General features: G+C 37.5%; 1 protein-coding gene across 14 annotated transcripts in view; it reads left to right on the forward strand.

Annotated features, from left to right (window-relative positions):
- Positions 1 to 20,112, forward strand: part of CFAP20DC (CFAP20 domain containing) — a 282,240-nt gene that overhangs the window by 111,366 nt on the left and 150,762 nt on the right. For all 14 annotated transcript variants that reach the window (XR_011483719.1, XM_070455795.1, XM_070455786.1 and 11 more), the window contains one exon: positions 17,391 to 17,547. Coding sequence is in view for 13 of the 14 variants with exons in the window: in XM_070455795.1 (XP_070311896.1) it covers positions 17,391 to 17,547 (157 nt within the window). In the remaining variant the exon portion in view is untranslated. The remainder of the gene's footprint in view (positions 1 to 17,390; positions 17,548 to 20,112) is intronic.

Raw genomic sequence — 20,112 nt, forward strand, 5'->3', positions numbered from 1 at the left:
AGTAAGCCAGAAAGACAAAGACCGTTACAGTATACTAACACATATATATGGAATTTAGAAAGATGGTAACGATAACCCTATATGCAAAACAGAAAAAGAGACTCAGATGTATAGAATAGACTTGTGGACTCTGTGGGAGAAGGCGAGGGTGGGATGTTTGAAGAGAACAGCATCGAAACATGTATATTATCTAGGGTGAAACAGATCACCAGCCCAGGTTGGATGCATGAGACAAGTGCTCGGGCCTGGTGCACTGGGAAGACCCAGAGGGATCCAGTGGAGAGGGAGGTGGGAGGGGGGACCGGGACAGGGAATAAATGTAAATCCATGGCTAATTCATTTCAATGTATGACAAAAACCACTGCAATGTTGTAAAGTAATTAGCCTCCAACTAATAAAAATAAATGGAAAAAAAAAAATGAAGTGGACATGGAACAGCAGACTGGTTCCAAATCAGGAAAGGAGTACATCAAGGCTGTATATTGTCACCCTGCTTATTTAACTTATATGCAGAGTACTTCATGAGAAATGCTGGGCTGGATGAAGCACAAGCTGGAATCAAGATTGCAGGGAGAAATATCAATAACCTCAGATATGCAGATGACATTACCTATGCAGAAAGTGAAGAACTAAAGAGTCTCTTGATGAACGTGAAAGAGGAGAATGAAAATGTTGGCTTAAAACTAACATTCAGAAAACCAAAATCAAGGCATCCAGTCCCATCACTTCTTGCAGATAGATGGGGAAACAATGGAAACAGTGAGAGACTTTATTTTTTTGAGCTCCAAAATCGCTGCAGATGGTGACTGCAGCCATGAAATTAAAAGACGCCTGCTCCTTGGAAGAAAAGCTATGATCAACCTAGACAGCATATTGAAAAGCAGAGACATTACTTTGCTGACAAAGGTCTGCCTAGTCAAAGCTATGATTTTTCCAGTAGTCATATATAGATTTGAGAGTTGGACTATAAAGAAAGCTGAGTGCCAGAGACTATAACGAAAGCTGAGTGCCAGAGAATTGATGTTTTGAACTGTGGTGTTGGAGAAGACTCTTGAGAGTGCTTTGGACCACAAGGAGATTCAGCCAGTCCATCCTAAAGGAAATCAGTCCTGAGTATTCATTGGAAGGACTGATGCTGAAGCTCCAATACTTTGGCCACCTGATGCGAAAAACTGACTCATTTGAAAAGACCCTGATGCTGGGAAAGATTGAAGGCAGGAGGAGAAAGGGACAACAGAGGATGCGATGGTTGAATGGCATCACCAACTTGATAAACATGAGTTTGCACAAGCTCTGGGAGTTGGTGATGGACAGGAAAGCCTGGCGTGCTGCAGGCCATGGGGTCGCAAAGAATCGGACACGACTGAGCAGCTGAACTGTGGAGCTGCAATCACTGCTTAGATTGCGGTGTCTCACCGTGACAGGATATCTGGTGTCACAGTGTCCTTCCTACAGTAAACAAAACACTGGAAAAATATATTTGAAATAAGACTTTTCAACCATTTAGATAACATACAACATACTTGAAAAAGTAACAAAGTATGTAAGTTCTGTATTCCCAAGCTTTTAAAAGGTCCATTCCAGACTGCAGTGCAGAGGTGGGAGCCCGGACAGAGCATGGCATCTTGCTAAATAGAGAGAGATCAGAGTTAAGGATTACATGAGACTGAGGTAGCTGGAATTTGTATTGTAGTGTATCTGAGAAGAACTTCAAAAATCTGCATCAGGGTCCTCTTGAATCCTTGTTCATGGTTACAGTAGGACCCCATGAGGTAATCAAAGACCAGCACTTAGGGAAAGAATGGCTACTAAGCAACAGTGACACATAGGGCTGGGAGATATTCAAGTGCTGGCCACAGTATGATTGAATGCATATAAGAGAAACTTTAGAAAGACAGTGTTACTTAGAAATAGCTTATCTTTTCCTGGAGAAAATGTCACTTTAGAATCAAGCTAAGAAATACGAAGACTCACATCAAAAAGATCAAGATGATCTGCAAATAAACTTCTGTGTGGAACATCATAGAACTCTTTTAAAAAAGAAAAAAAACACAATCCAAAGCCCAGCAGTATAGTAAACATAGTGTCCAGTCTACAGTTTTTAAAAAGGATACTAGGTAGGCAAACTGAGTAAACATGATCCATAACCTGAGAAAAATCACAGAATGAAAATTCAATGGCTATAAGACAACTATTATAAACATATTAGAGGATGTAATGGAAACTTTCAACATAATGAGAGAATGAATTAAGAGACCCCAGTGGAAAAAAAGAAAACTATGAAAAGAAACTTGGAAAAATGCAGCATTGAAATGAATGATTCACTGGATAGGTTTAACACTAAATTAAACACTGGGATGATTCATTAAAATTGAAGTCAGGAATATAGAAACTTCAAACTGAGGCACAGAGAGGGGGGATAAATCCTGGGGGAAAATGAGTATAGTCTGATTGGCCTGTGAAACAATATCTATCAGTCAATATATGTGTAATTGGAGGTGGTGCTAGTGGTGAGGAACTGCCTGCCAGTGCAGGAGACACAAGAGACATGGTTCCAGTCCCTGGGTTGGGAAAATCACCTAGTGGAGGAAATATCAGCCCACTCTTGTATCCTTACCTAGAGAATCCCGTGGACAGAGGAGCCTGGCGGGCTGCAGTCCATGGGGCTGCAAAGATTGGACCCTACTGAAGTTACTTGTCACACAGCACAGAGTACTATAAGAAGAGCAAAAAGAGAGTGAGTGAAGAAAATTTATAGAAAATGATGGTAGAAATTTTTCAGAGTTTGAAAAATATACCTATAGATCCAGTAAGCTCAGCAGACCATGAACTGAGGAACACACAAAAGCCACCCACATTAAAATCACACTTTGGTATATCACAACTGGGAAAAAAAAAAAATCATCATGGTATGTCATAATTAAATTGCTAAAGATCAGTGATAAAATCTTACAATGCAGTGAGAGGAGAAAAAATGAATAATACATGAGAATAATGATAAAAATATATCACCAGCTTTCTGTCAGAACCAATGATAGTCAGAAAACAATAAAACAGTGCTAAGGGGAAAAATGCTTAAACCTGTCAACTTAGAATTCTTTATTTAGTGAAATTTCTTTAAAAATTGGAGCAAATAAAAACATTTCCAGACTAAAAAGGTGAGAGACTTTGTTATCACCAAACCTGCACTATAAAAATGTTAAATGAAATTCTTCTGATGAAAAAAAATATGTACCAGATAGAAATTTCATAGAAAGCATACCAAAATTCTTATCTAAATGAGTGAAGAGGGTCAGTAACAGTAATAAAAAAGTAGGTAAATCTAAAAGATTATTCACATCATGAATTCTTTTAAAATATTTGATTGTTGAAATCAAACAATAACAATGTAGAAGCAAAATATGTGACAGTAATAACACAGTAATAATGTATGAAGTTCTAACCCATAAGATATTATAATGTTATTCAGGGTTAAATTGTTGGAAGTTAAAGGTTCTTAGGAGCTTCCCTGGTTGCAGAGTTTGGGCAGCAATTGAAAAAAATAAGTTTAGCTAATCAACAAATTGAGGAAAGTAACTGGGCACTGAAGGTATATTCAATACAAAATAAAGCAGAACTAAAGAAAGAGCAGATGGAGCAAATAGAAAACAAATAAATTGATAGCCTTAAACTCAAACACATAAAAATAATTGCATTAATGGAAATGGACTAAACACTACAAAAAAAAGAAATTGTTAGTTTGAATAAAAAAGTGAGACACAATTGTATTCTGTTTATAAGCAATGCACATTAAATTTAAAAACACAGATAGGTTCAAAACAATTTAATGACAAAAGATATGTCTTGCAAACATGAATTATAAAAATATTAGAGCAGCTGGATAAATATCAAAGTAAGCTGCAGGACAAGGAATATTATGTAAAGAGGCATATTTCATAAGGATAAGGGGATCAAATCATGTAGAATATAGAACAGTCCTGAGTATGTACACACCTCATAACAGTGCTAGAAATTGCATGAAGCAAAAGCTAACAACTGAAGAAAGATAAATGCTCAATTATAGATGAAGACTTCAACACTCCCCTCTCAGAAATTGACAGAAAATCAGTAAACTTGAAAAATGCTATCAATCAACCTGACTTATATGACATTTCTAAAATGTTTACTCAAACAGCTGCAGAGTAACACTGTGTTCAAATGCACATTGAATTTCTACCAGTATATATGATATATTAGGCTGTTTTATTCTCAGCAAAGTTAAAAAGACTGAAATTATGCAAAGTATGTTCTGTGACTATTAAACTTAATAACAAAATAGGTAATTGAAAAATCCCCAAGTACTTGAAAATAAAGCAACATACTTCTAAATAACCTATAGGTAAACAAAAATTACAGGGAATATTAGAAAATAATGTAACTGATATTTTACTAATATTTTACTAATTTTAACTAGTAGTGAAAATAAAGCATACCAAAATTTGTGAGATGCATTAGAGGTATCTAAGTATTCAGAAAGAAGTAATCAAGAGAGTAAGTCAATAAAATGGGAAATGGACAATGGAGAAAAGAATCAATAAGACCAGGTGTGGATTTTTAAAAACTATTTAGTAAGTCATAAACCTAGACTAATCAAGCAAAAGACAGACTACACACACACAATGTCAGTATGAAGATGAGATGTAAAGGAAAAGGAAAATAAGGGAATATTATGAACAGTTTTGAACTTCCCAGGTAGCTCAGTGGGTAAAAGAGTCCTCCTGCAGTACAGGAGATGTGGGTTCGATTTCTGGGTTGGGAAGATCCCCTGAAGTAGGGCATGGCAACCCACTCCAGGATTCCTGCCTGGAGAATTCAGTTAATACAAGGAGCCTGGCAGGCTACTATCCATAGAGTCACAAAGAATCAGACGTGGCTGAGATGACTGAGCACACATGCATGTGTGAACAACTTTATACTAATGTATTTGACAATTTAGATGAAGTAGGAAAATTTTTTCAAAAAAACAAATTGCTAAAACTGATACTAAAAGAAATAGAAAATCTGAGTAGCCTTATATCTATATTTAGAAAATGAATCTGTAATTTAAAACATTGCCACAAAGAAAATCCAGGTTTGGATAGATTTATGGGTAAGTCTCACCAAACATTTGAGGAAAAATAATGCTCTTAGATAATAAGGCAGAAAGAACATTTTCCAGTTCACTTAATAAAATGAGGCTAGCATAATTCTTATACCAAAACCAGGAAATGTAATTCCCAAAAGAGAACTATGAATCAGAATCACTCGTGAAGATAGACTAATGGATCCTTAACATCATGACCAGGTGGTGTTTATCCAAGAATTCAAGGTTAATCTTACATTTTGATAATTAGTCAGTGTAATTTATCATGTTAACAGAATAAAGGGAAAAAATTGTAAAACCATCTCAGTGAATGTAGAAAAATCAATTGATGAAAATTCATCAGCCATTGTGATGGCTCACATCAAACTATTACCAGAAGGAAACTTATTCAGCTTGATCAAAGACCAGTATGAAAACCTACAGTTCAATCATATTTAATGGTGAAATACTGAGTACTTACTCCTCAGATGGGAAACAAGTCAAAGATATCCACTCTGACAACTTCTGATCAGCATTGTATTCAGAGTCCCCCTAGCAAGTACAATAAGATAACAAAGATAAATTTTACAGCATACAGATTGAAATAGAAGTAAAAATTTCTGTCTTTGCAGACAACATAACCATCTTGTAGAAAATTCTAGGGAACCTACAAAAACCAAACAAAACCTAGTTAAAACAAGTGAGTTTAACAGGGTCACAGAACACAATGTCAGTATACCAAAATCAATTTTATATTTCTATATAGATGTATTTATAGCAAGAAACAATTGAAAACTATAAATTTTAAAGACATTTACAACAGCATCAAAAATATTCAAGAGTAAGTTTAACAAAATATATGTTAGCCTTTTATATTGAAAACTATAAAACATTGCTTAGAGAAATTGAAGACCTAAATAAATGGGAGCACATTGTTAATGAATGAGAAGACTATATTTGTTAACATACCAGTACTTTTTCAGTAAATCTGTAGATTCAATCTGATCCCAGTTACAGTCCCAGCGGGCTGCTGCTTTTTCTTTTTTCCCAGAACTTAATAAGCTACTTCTAAAATTTACATAGAAATTCACAGGTCCAAGAATAGCCAAAACCTTCAAAAAGTAAAATTTATATCTCATGATTTCAAAACTTCATATAATGTTACAATAATCAAGATATTATGTACCTGACATAGATACCAGTAAAAAGTTCAGAACACCCACACATGTATACATCAGCCAAAGCATCAGAGCAGTTCAATAGGCAGAGGAATTTTTTTTTTTTTTTTTGAGAACTGGAAATTCTGAGTATATGCATGAAAGAAAAGTGAACCTCAACCCATACTTCATACCATTTACAAAAATTAATTTGAGATGGATTATAGATCTAAATGCAAATATGAAAAGCTACTTTAAGATGTTTGTTAGGGCCCTGAAAGCATTAACCATAATTAAGAAATTAATTGACAAAATAGGCTTCAATGAAATTTAAAACTGCATCAAAAAGATATTAAGAAAATGAATAAGCAAGCCAAAAAATGGGAGATGATATTCTTACTATATATAACTGACAACAGACTTTTATTGAGACTAGATCCTACAACTCTGTAATGAGAAAGCAAAACTTTTTAAGGCAAAAATAATTCAACAGATTTTTACAGTTGATTAAATAAGTATATGAAGAAAAGCTCTATACTATCAGTCAGGGAAGTACAAGTTAAAAAAACAGTTACCTCTACTACTTCACCCACTAAGAATGGCTAAAAGAGACAAGAAATACTAAATGTTGTTGAGATGTAAAGCAATTTCATGAATTTCTGGTGTAAGTGGAAAATGGTATAACTACTTTGAAAATACTTTTGGAGGTTTCTTATGAAGTTAAACATTTGCCCTTTGATCCAGCAGTTCTACTTCTTGCTGACTATCTAAGGAAATGAAAATACATGTATACAAATTTGCATTTCACAACAGCTTTATTTATGATGGCCAAAATGTTGAAATAACTCAAAAGTCTAACAGCAGAAGACTGAACAAATGGTGCTCTGTGCACAGAGTGAGGTATTACTCAGCAAAACAAGAATGAACTACCAATGCATGCATCAATACTGATGAGCCTCAGATGTTAGCCTGAGTGTGAGAAGCCATTTACTGTGATTTCATTTATATAAACAGAATAGACAAAATTAATCTAAGGTGAAAGAAATCATTGCTTTCCATTAAAAGGTATGAATGTGGAGACTGATTGGAAAGCTGCACAAAAGATCTTTCTGGGGTGATTGAAATGTTGTATACCTTTATGAGTTATGGTATGCAGATGTATGAGATGGTCAAAACTCATCAAACTGTATCCTCAAAGTCTATGCATTTCATGGTATGAAAGTCAGAGAGCTTATATGGCTAATGTACATTGAGCATTTACCATATGCTAGACACTATTAGTGGAGAAGGCAATGGCGCCTCACTCCAGTACTCTTGCCTGGAAAATCCCATGGATGGGGGAGCCTGGTAGGCTGCAGTCCGTGGGGTCACTAATAGTCGGACGCGACTGAGCAACTTCACTTTCACTTTCCACTTTCACGCATTGGAGAAGGAAATGGCAGCCCACTCCAGTGTTCTTGCCTGGAGAATCCCAGGGATGGGGGAGCCTGGTGGGCTGCCGTCTATGGGGTCACGCAGAGTCGGACACGACTGAAGCGACTTAGCAGCAGCAGACACTATTAGAAGTGCTTACATGTATTTAAACATTTAGTCCTAACACCTCTATGAGAGATGTGTCATTATTATCACCATTTTACAAATAAGGAAAGAGAGACAGAGAGAACACATAACTGCAAAGGTTATATAACTAGTAAGTGGTAGAACTGGAATCCAAATCCAGACGGTTTGGCTCTAGAGCCCAAATTCTTGCATCCCTGGGAGGAATATATTTAAAAGGTGTTGTCACTAGAGGTTAGCTGGAAAGAGTTATCAGATTAAGAAACAGAATATAGTTCAAATGTTTTTAAGTATTTCGTGGTAATGAAATTAAATCTCAAAATGTGACCACGTGACTGGATTAAGGAGTAAAGAGGAGAGAAAGGCTTTTGAGGGCAAGGCAGTTAAGGGACTTTTAGCGTGTCAAACAGTATATCAGAAGGTAAGATGAACCTGGTCCCAGTGTTTTCTAAGAATGTGTATAGGATGGTGTGGTTTTCCTCAAGTATGTGTTCTCAAGTGGTATGTCTGAGGAGGTATAAGGAGTGAGTAGAGAGTGATGTGAAGCTGAAAGGGTGGAAGGGTCTGTCTGTGCAATGCCTCAGGTTTCAGAGAAGGTAGGGTTCACAGTCAGAAGAGCAGACTCTGTCCCAGTGCCATGGTCCCATGGCTTCAGAACTGAAGGCTGTAGAACCACAGTTAAACTCCATAAGTGAACTTCAACTCTGGACTTGAAGGGGAAGTAATACCTCAGAGAAAAGCCAGGTTTCATTTAAGGTAAGGCATGTAGGACCGTTAAACCGTATGTGTGCTCAGTCATGTCCGACTCTTTGCAGCCTCATGGACTGTAGCCCTCCAGGCTCCTCTGTCTATGGGATTTCCCAAGCAGGAATACTGTAGTGGGATGCCATTTTCTTCTCCAGGGAATCTTCCAAACCCAGGGGTCAAACCCAATCTCTTCCATCTCCTGCACTGTAGAGTGGATTCTTTACCACTCACTAGTGCCATGTAGGAAGCTCGTAGGACCCTTAAAAGAATATAGAGAATATATGTACTTTTAAGTAGTACAGATTTCTAAGGGCACAATGAAAGGGTGACTTGAGGATTAGCACGAGAATGATGGGACAGCTATTTGAGGAAGAGAGAGCTTGCTGGAGGAGGGTAGGAATTGGGAGGTAGGGATTGATTGCTGAACAGGTGTAGTGATGGTACTTCTGCAAGGAACTTGGTTTTCCTTGATGCAGTCACGAGCTACAACATTGGCAGCCCCAAATTCCAGTCCTCAACTACATGCTTTCCATATTAAGGGGCTGCGGTGACTTGCTTTTCATGGGGACATTACTTTTACATTAGTAATAGGTAATTACTTCTCCTGCCCATGTGGAAATTACTATTTCAGTCTCTCTGCTTGCATCACTTAATAAACACAATATGTTGATGAAAAAGATGGACAAAGTCATTGTAAGCAGATTTTCTGTTGAGAAGTTAAAACTGAACTGAAAAATTATTTTAAAAGGCACAAGAATAAAAGTCTTAAAAGCTTCTTTTTTTGTTATTTTGGGAGCATGAAAACAGGATGAAGTTCTGAAATTCTGGAAAGAGATGTACTTTAGAATTTCTGGGTTACAAAATTGTAGTTTTTTGTTTGTCATTACTTTTTAGCAAGGCATTGCTGGCTAGCACTGTGTACTGTTAACAATTCAGGCTCTTCATACAGGGGCAAAATGAATCTGATTATCTTCAGATCTTTCCCACAGTATTGGTAGAGAAAAGGGGCACAAGAAATCAAAAAAATTCAGGGACAACCAAGAGCTTATTATTGCATGCATTTGAGTGTGTGTGTGTGTGTGTGTGTGTGTATGCGTGTTTCACCAATACAATGGAGCCATATTGCCAAAACATGTCAGTAAAAACTAGAATTTCAATTCGTTGAATCATGATTTCATCCTTTGGCAGTCAGTTCTTTCATGGAAAATTCCATGTTGAAATTAAATAGCATAAACTCTTTTATTAATCCAAGCAACAAGCTAAGCAGAACTGTCTCTTCTCTATTAAGACTGGTGTTTTTCCCGTGCATATTTCTCAAGGAGCTGTAATTGTAAATATTTTAGATCAGGAGCTCTTCCCTGGTAGACTAGAGTTTCACATAGGGGTAAAGTGATTAGAGATCAAGAAAAATGTCAGAAAAAGGAGATTTTAAGTGTGAATAACACCCAATGATAATGAAAATATTTTATGAGACTGACACGCTGCCTACTGTGCTAACGAGGCACCTTGAAAATATTTTATAAAGATCAACTGTAACTCACATAATCCACCTGTTGGTAGTAGAGAACTCAGAACACTTTTCCATAACTTCAGATAATATATCAGAAATGATAAGAATAATGATTTATTTGTGAAAGCTTATGAAAATTGTAACCTTTGCAAATATCAGCTTAACCAAAAAAAAAAAAGGGCAAGTAACAAACCTCTGTTTCTTCTAACCAAGGAAGATTTGTGAAAGTTATCCCTATCTTTTCCAAGAACTACTCCCATCTATACTTCTAAAAGATGGATTCAGTAAATAGCTTATCAGTATTTACACATTTATGAGGTTTGTTGAATGACGATAAAGTGAAAGACTGAAAATATGTATGCAGGCATGTATTTATATGCTTATCTTCATATACTCTTACACATGCATACCATTATTTGTTGAGTACTTTTCATGAAGCATTAATCTAGGCAGAGGAAATAAAAGCAGTTTGATTTGGGATATATAAAGTGTGTAAATCACACCTGAAATCCAAGCAACAAAACCAAAAGCAAACAAGTGGGAATACATCAAACTAAAAAGCCTCAGCACAACAAAAGAACACATTAACAAAATGAAAAGACAACCTATGAAATAGAGAAAAAAATCTGCAAACCATATATCCAGTAAGGAGTTAATGTCAAAAATATATGAAGAACTCATGTACCTCAGTAGCAAAAAACGAAAAAAATAAAAAAATCAGTTAAAGTGGGCAAAGGACCTAAATAGACATTTTTCCAAAGAAGGTATACAGTAGACCAACAGATACATGGGAAAATGCTCCACATCGCTAGTCACTAAGGAATTGCAAATTAAAACCACAATGAGACATCAGCTCGTACCTGTTAGGATGATTATCATCAAAAAGACAAGAGATAAATATGTATAAATGTAGAGAAAAGGGAACCCTTGTGCACTGTTGGTAAGATTATAAATTGGTATAGCCACTGTGGAAAACAGTATGGAGGTGCCTCAAAAAGTTAAAAATAGAACTACCAAATGTTCCAGCATTCCACTTCTGGGACATAGTCAAAGCAACCAGTAGCACTAACTTGAAAAGATATCTTCACCCCCATACTCACTGCAACATTGTTTACAATAGCCAAGATATGGAAACAACCTAAGTGTCCATCTGTGGATGAATAAAGAAGTGGTGGTATGTATGTACAATGGGTTATTTTTCAGCCATAAGAAAGTGAGAAAATCCTACCCAATGCAAAAACATGGATGGACCTTGAAGACATTATACGCTAAGTGAAGTAAGTAAGATAGGGCAAATTCTGAATGACCTCACTTATATATGTGGAATCTAAGCAAAACAACACCAAACTCACAGAAAAGAGATCAGATTTGTGGTTACTAGACACAGTGGGAGGCAGGGGTGGGAACTTCTATCTTCTATAAGATAAGTAAACAGTGGGGATGACATTTTTCCACACTTTGTTGTGATCCACACAAAGGCTTTAGCATGGGCAATAAAGCAGAAGTAGATGTTTTTCTGGAACTCTTGCTTTTTCGATGATCCAACGGATGTTTGCAATTTGATCTCTGGTTCCTTTGCCTTTTCTAAATCCAGTTTGAACATCTGGAAGTTCACGGTTCACATACTGTTGAAGCCTGGCTTGGAGAATTTTGAGCATTACTTTACTAGCATGTGAGATGAGTGCAATTGTGCGGTAGTTCGAGCATTCTTTGGCATTGCCTTTTTCTGGGACTGGAATGAAAACTGACCTTTTCCAGTCCTGTGGCCACTGCTGAGTTTTCCAAATTTACTGGCATATTGAGTGCATCACTTTCACAGCATCATCTTTTAGGATGAGCTATTTTGAAATAGCTCACCTGGAATTCCATCACCTCCACTAGCTTTGTTCGTAGTGATGCTTCCTAAGGCCCACTTGACTTCACATTCCAGGATGTCTGGCTCTAGGTGAGTGATCAGACCCTCATTTATGTGGGTCATGAAGATCTTTTTTGTACAGTTCTTCTGTGTATTGTTGCCACTGCTTCTTAATATCTTCTGCTTCTGTTAGGTCTGTATCATTTCTGTCTTTTATTGTGCCCATCTTTGCATGAAATGTTCCCTTCATATCTCTACTTTTCTTAAATAGATCTCTAGTCTTTCCCGTTCTATTGTTTTCCTCTATTTCTCTGCTTTGACTACTGAGGAAGGCTTTCTTATCGCTCCTTGCTACTCTTTGGAACTCCACATTCAGATGGGTATATATTTCCTTTTCTCCTTTGCCTTTCACTTCTCTTCTTTTCATAGCTGTTTGTAAGGCCTCCTCAGATAGCCATTTTTGCCTTTTTGCATTGATTTTTCTTGGGGGTGGTCTTGATCACTGCCTCCTGTACAGTGTCACAAACCTCCGTCTATAGTTCTTCAGGCACTCTGTCTATCAGATCTAATACCTTGAATCTGTTTGTCACTTCCATTGTATAATCATAAGGGATTTGATTTAGGTCATACCTGAATGGTCTAGTGTACTTTCTTCAATTTAAGTCTGAATTTGGCAATAAGGAGTTCACGATCTGAGTCACAGTCAGCTCCCGGTCTTGTTTTTGCTCACTGTACAGAGCTTCTCCATCTTTGGCTGTAAAGAATATAATCAATCTGATTTTGGTATTGACCATCTGGTGATGTCCATGTGTAGAGTCTTCTCTTGTGTTGCTGGAAGAGGGTGTTTGCTATGACCAGTACATTATCTTGGCAAAACTCTGTTAGCCTTTGCCCTGCTTCATTCTGTGCTCAAAGTTCAAATTTTCCCGTTACTCCAGGTATTTTCTTACTTCCTACTTTTGCATTCCAGTCCCCTATAATGAAAAGGACATATTTTTGGATTATTAGTTCTAGAATGTCTTGTATGTCTTCATAGAACGTTCAACTTAACTGGACATGGAACAACAGACTGGTTCCAAATCAGGAAAGGAGTACATCAAGGCTGTATATTGTCACCCTCCTTGTTTAACTTATATGCAGAGTTCATCATGAGAAATGCTGGACTGGATGAAGCACAAGCTGGAATCAAGATTGCAGGGAGAAGTATCAATAACCTCAGATATGCAGATGAAACCACCCTTACTGCAGAAAGCAAAGAAGAACTAAAGAGCCTCTTGATGAAAGTGAAACAAGAGAGTGAAAAAGTTGGCTTAAAACTCAAAATTCAGAAAATTAAGATCATGGCTCTGGTCCCTTTACTTCATGACAAATATATGGGGAAACAGTAACAGACTTTATTTTGGGGGTGTTCCCAAGTCACTGCAGATGGTGACTACAACCTTGAAATAAAAAGACACTTGCTCCTTGGAAGAAAAGTTATGACCAACCTAGACAGCTTATTAAAAAGCAGAGACATTACTTTGCCAACGAAGGTCCATCTAGTTAAAGCTATGATTTTTCCAGTAGTCATGTATGGATGTGAGAGTTATAAAGAAAGCTGAGCGCTGAAGAATTGATGCTTTTGAACTGTGATGTTGAAGAAGACTGTTGAGAGTCCCTTGGACTGCAAGTTGATCCACCCAGTCCATCCTAAAGGAAATCAGTCCTGAATATTCATTGGAAGGACTGATGTTGAAGCTGAAACTCCAATACTTTGACTACCTGCTACAAAGAACTGACTTATTTGAAAAGACCCTGATGCTGGGAAAGATTGAAGGCAGGAGGAGGAGGGGATGACAGAGGATGAGATGGTTGCATGATATCACTGACTCAATGGACATGAGTTTGAGTAAACTCCAGGAGTTGGTGATGGACACGGAGGCCTGGCATGCTACAGTCCATGGTGTTGCAAGGAGTCGGGCACGACTGAGCGACTGGACTAAACTGAACTGAAGGATGTCATGTACAACATGGTGACTGCTGATGAACTACAGTAAAGCTGTTAAGACAGTAGATCCTAAGAGTTATCACAAGAAGAAGTCTCTTTCCATTTTATTATATCTGTGTGAGATGATGAATATTAACTAAACCTCTTGTAGTAATCAGTTCACAATACAAATAAATCAAGCCATCAAGCTGCACAGCTTAAACTTATACAGTGGTGTTAGTTATTTCTCAGTAAAGCTGTGTGAGGGGGAAAAAGCGTTTAGTGGGTAAGGGCCTGGTTTCCTGTACTCACCGTGGGTGAAGGAGGTCGACTCCAGTTCCGAGCAGAGCTGGCAGAGTCCAGTGGGGTCTTCAGGTGTAGCCAGCTGGAGAGTTCATCTAAGCAGAAAATAAAGGGGCAGGTTACTGAGAAAAAAAATTACCCAGCACATTCCCATGCCTCCCTGGCCCCGGAAACCCTTATTAATTGTTCAAAACCAAACTCAGATGTCACCTCCAAGCGTTTTCTAAATGTCGAAAGACTTAAAATATTTATTTCAAAAAAGAGATAATTTGGAAAGCAGTTATTAACTGTGGAAATATGAGGAACTTGTATAAGGGGGGAAAGGTAATCATAGAGTAGCCCTTGGTTCAGGTTTCATAATAGTTACATAGTCACAATAAGGAGAACACAGAATATAGATTTTAAGGAAAAGGGAGAAAGAGAATGAGAGATAATTATCTTGGGAGGAAGAAGTCAGAAATTTAGGTGTGTAAATGAGCTAAAAGTCTTATTTACCATAATAAGTCAGCAGATAAATGTCTAAAATTGATGAATCAATGAATACTATTTAAAAATACAGAGAGAGGGAATGGTTAAGAGTTGACAGTATGATTGGATGAGTGAAAAAGTGACAGAGGGCTACATTTTGTGTAAAACTATTGGCGCTATATTTAACCTATATTTGCATACACTGTCATGATAAAAAAAAATTTAATTTTTTTAAAAGAAGCCTTTCTTGAACATCCCCACCTTCCCACCCTCTGTACTCACTATACATAACAGATGCCACATGTCTGGTTTCCTTCCCAGACTGGAAGGAGTTTTATTCAGTGCTCTATCCTTGGAGCTATGCCCAGTGTCTCAACACCTGATAAGCATGTAGCACCTATATGAAGGCTTCCCTGGTGGCTCAGTGGTAAAGAATCCACCTGCCAAGCAGGAGATACGGGTTTGATCCCTGGGTTGGGAAGATCCCCTGGAGAAGTAAATGGCAACTCACTCCAGTATTCTTGCCTGGAGAATCCCGTGGACAGAGGAACCTAGCAAGCTACAGTCCATGAGGTCACAAAGAGTCAGACACAATTTAGTGACTAAACAACAACAACCTATGAGAAAGAATGGATAAATGTGATTACTAATGGGACAAACCAGCTGAAAGATTGAAATTGGGGCATAATGTTAAATTTTTAAGAAATATGACCAGAATTTGTAACAACAGTCATAATGAAGAGGAAAAGTTAAAATTTTACATAACCTCCTGCTCCTTCTGCCTCTGTAACTCAGCTTGCTTCTTGCAAAGTCTGGATCCCTTAGATCACGTAGTCTCAGAAAGCGGGGACTTAAAATACTACAATCTGGAACTTATCTCACTCACCCTTGTCCTGCTCTTTGCAATCGCCCAGCCCCTGCAAACTTGCTTAATCATGCCTGTCCATGAAAAGGTCAGGCATCCCCCTCCCCGTCTTGATCACTGTTCCTTAAACCAGCCTATTAGCAGCTAGTGTTGCCCACTAGAGTAGGTCTATAAAAACTCTGTAACCCCTTTGTTCAGGGCTCAGAGCTTAGAGTGTTAACGCCTCTGGGCCTGCTGGTATAATAAACCTGAGTTCTCCACCTCTTTGAGTGTGGTGCTTGGTTTCTCAATTACTAGTTTCTGCAACAATAATACTTGTATAATAATATTAATAATTATTGTTAAATAGCTGAAAACCCCAAAACTTCCATACAGCCTGCTTTTACCAAACCATAGTGTTTTGCCGTATGGCATGCATACTGAATTTGTCCCGTGCATTTCACTTCCTAAGCTAGCACTTCATGCTTAAATGACTGATGGAGACTAACTGGTCTGCCTGTCTGTATTCTACCTCAGCCTTCTCCCTCAGTACCCCTCTACCGCCCCAAATATTCCTTCACTGAGGTTAATTCAGACTTCCCCACTTACTCTACTTTTCTTACATTCTCCTTCAAGAACCACAATGACACTTTACCCTCTGTGGTCCACATTTCTCTTCTTGATCTTCCAACAATCCACAACTTGGCCTCAATGCCCTGTCCCACATTACTTCCCACACCTCCCAACAGAGTGCCTCCTGCTGGTTAGGCCAGCCTCGTTGTTATATCACACTCAGTCCTACCTCCTACATTTCATTACACCAGGCTCCTTCCCCCCAAAAAAGAACAAAACAGTCCCATCACCTGGAAATATAATGTTACTGTTGAGACATCTGCAAAGAAAATAATTTTCCGTATTTAATCAATATTTTACTGTACTCTTTTTTACTCTTGTACTGTGGAAACAAACTCAGATTCTCATCCATATTAAAACCAAGACTCTTAAATGGAATTTGACTTTTAAAATGAGATTATATTTCCTTTGTCAATTAATATATCTCTCGATTTTGATAGATTAATAAAATAAACCTCATATAAAATGTGCTTCTAAGCAAATAATGAAAGCACGAACAATTTTAAATACTGCTTTTCCTTTAACTTCAAAAATGCTCTTTTCTGCTTCTGTCCTGCAGTTTTAAATGTCTTAATTTTTTATTAAATGATTATTTTCTCTTTTTCTTTAACTCAGTAATACCATTTAGAGAATTCATCTGCTGAAGTATTGAGGGTTCTAATTGTTTAATGGACAGAAATTAGGCCCTGCAAGAGTACTTTAAAAACTGGCAAATACAAGGCATAATTACAGATTCTTTAGAAGAATCTATTTCTGTACAATAGGTTAATTGGTAAGTAGACAGCACTGGCCACACTTTAGACCCAGCTTCCAATTTCAATTTCATCTTTGCTTTTTTTTAAACCAAATATAAGTGGCTAATTGTGATCAAATTAGTCCTCTTGAAGGAACAATTGGCTACTTATCTCTGATTTTCAAAATTTAAGTGGTCTAACCCATCTGCAGTTAATTGCCTACAGATCTAGGGTTATTTCTCTTAAGTTGTCAAAGCCTTGACTCACGATAGGAATTCTGTAGCCAGGTGACCAATGTGTAGTTCATATTATGATGATTTCTTTGGAAGAATCAAGATAGTTTTTAAGAAAATTGAAGCCGAAACAGATAGATTTACCTAAAGGGAAAAAAATTGGTTTGGGGCTGGTTGACCCAGTTGATTGCCTCGACTCACTGAATTTTCCACTTATAAGATGGCTTCTTCATTTATGTGACTGTAAAAAGAACTTACTCCTCTTTCCCTTTTTAATTTTAGTGGTGCAATCTATGCATTGACTTGGTGGCATTTACCAGTGAAATATTCAAAGGAGCAGTTTTCCAGTCACTGGATGGAATTACTGTCTCAGCGAATTGTAAGCTACGAAAGATCTTCACTTTAAAATACAAGCCTCAAGACACTGCTGATAAAGATGGTATGTTCAAACTACTATCAAGATTTTTTAGTTCTCCAATTTTTAAAAAAGATAGACATGCCTTTGGAAAGTAAGAGTACAGGTGTTTTTCTTTTTTTTAATTTATCTTTATTTAATTGTGGAAAGAACATTTAACATGAGGTCTATCTTAACATTTTATTGTTAATAAATGTTAGTTATTTTGACTATAGTTACAGTGTTATACAGCTGGTCTCTAGAGCTTATTCATCTTGACTGAAATAATAATAATAATTTTCTAATGATCATGGTAAGATAGAAGGATGGCTGAGATATTCCTCATATGATTTTTAAAGAGACTGGAAATATATATACAGTAATTACTCATTAATAACTATACTCTGCAGGGAACAGAGCCATCTAGAATTCATAAGATAACACAAACTCTCCAGCTAAGATATCTTAAACAACTAAAATATTGAGGGACTACTATTGCTTCTTTTTATTTTCATCTGGGATTACTTTTAACAAAATCAATTCTCCTACACGCCCAGGAAATAGGACTGCACATTAGATGGCAAAGGTGATTTCTTAGAAGTTTATATGTAGACTTTAGATTTGTGCTGCATCTGGATGAATGAATGTGGAACAGGTCACTGTGCCTATAAATTCACTTGGTAATAAAACACAGCAGTGCATTTACAGCTCCCCAAAGAGATCAAAAGCCAGGAAGTATGGCTAGTCATCTTGTATACCACTTAAAGACTATACAAGAAAGTGAAAGATTTCATTAAAAAAAAATAGCACCCAGTTAATAAGAAACTTCAAAGTTTATAGAAATATTGATAAATTTAGGTGAATTCCATATTAGATCATAAGAGATAAATGATAACCTAATTGAAATTTTTAATAAATGTAAGGAAAAAGTGAATCAAAACTTGACAGATTAAATACATGTTTTTGTCTCTGATTCCTTCTAAAGCTGCAATAAAATTATAACATGGGAATAAAAATGGTATAAACCCACCAGAGTGAAGAGGAGACAACAAAACATAAAAGATGTTCGTAAATCTTGTCAAATTGAGATGTGACAACTGACTTGAAAGAGCAGAGAAGGCTGACGCTTTTAGTTTTACAGGGAGATTTACCGTAAGATTCATAGCATAGAACCTCAGGGGAGATGAAGAATTGACTGTCCTTAAGAGAGGGTTCAATACAAAGACATAGGAAGATCCTGCACTCACCTCCTCCCCTGGACACAAGAAATCTACAGCTGCATTTGGAATGAATTTCTTGGAAAGGGACCTTCAAATTGGATGAATAGTATCTCCACAACAAAGGATTTAAACAGCATCAAAGCTATGAGTGAGTGAAAGGTGAAAGTCTCTCAGTCGAGTCCAGCTCTTTATGACTCCATGGACTATACAGTCCATGGAATTCTCCAGGCCAGAATACTGGAGTGGGTAGCCTTTCCCTTCTCCAGGGGATCTTCCCAACCCAGGGATCAAACCCAGGTCTCCCCCATTGCAGGTGGATTCTTTACCAGCTGAGCCACAAGGGAAGCCCCAAAGGTATGAGAGGCAGAGATAAAGTCTCCCCCCAGGGGAAAAGAACCACACCCCAGCCACAGCAGTGTACAAATGGGAAAGGTCACAGAGCTATGGACCTTTCCCCTGAGGAGCAGGATATCTGAGCTCCATGCCAGGAACCCAGCCCCTAGGTCCTGTACAGGAGAGATGAGCCCCTAAAGTAACTGACTTTGAAAACCAGTGGGGAGAAAAAAAGAAAACCAGTGGGGAGTATGTCCAGGAAAACTATAGAATTGCAGGGATGAGAAGTCCACCCTTAAAGAGCTTCCTACAGACCTACTAGACCCCAAAACCAGTTGACCCACAGGACACAAACACCAGTTGAAAAGTGCCTGGATCATAGGTGAAGGGGTCCTACTTACTAGCTTTGAAACATATGCTGGAGAGTCAGAAAGCAGTTGGAATAATCTCCCAGGTTTGAAACTCTAGCAATGGACCTTTTTGCAACCTCAGGCTACTTTGTAATATTAGAACTGTCAAGCACCATTTTGGAATTCTCTCTCTCACCTATTACGCCAGTGATCAGAACCTCAGCCTTAGGGCTGTGTTTTGACTGGGCACTGCTTCCAGTCTGGGGACCAGCCCCACCCACAGCCACAGCCTTGCCAAAACTGGAAGGCACACACAGCCCAAATAGTTGGGCAAACCCTTGAATTTTTGGCTCTGGTGGAAAGCAAGTTTATGCTTCTGAGCCCCATAGGACATGTCTTAAATAAGGCCACTCCTTCAAGACTTAGAGAGACAGGTGATTTACCTAATACATAGAAACAAACAGAATTAAGCAAAATAAGGAGACAGAGGAATATGTTCCAAGTGAAAGAATAAGAGAAAACCTCAGAAAAAGAAATTAAAAAAACAGAGATAAGCAGTCTCCTGGCAGAGTTCAATGATGATCATAAAGTTGCTCATTAAATTTGGAAGAATACTGGTTGAACAGAGTGAGAACTTCAACAGTGAGATAGAAAATAGAAGAAAATACCAAAGAGAAGTAATAACTGAACTAAAAAATACACTAGAG

This window comes from Odocoileus virginianus, chromosome 26, assembly GCF_023699985.2.
Source record: "Odocoileus virginianus isolate 20LAN1187 ecotype Illinois chromosome 26, Ovbor_1.2, whole genome shotgun sequence".
Lineage (NCBI taxonomy): Eukaryota > Metazoa > Chordata > Mammalia > Artiodactyla > Cervidae > Odocoileus > Odocoileus virginianus.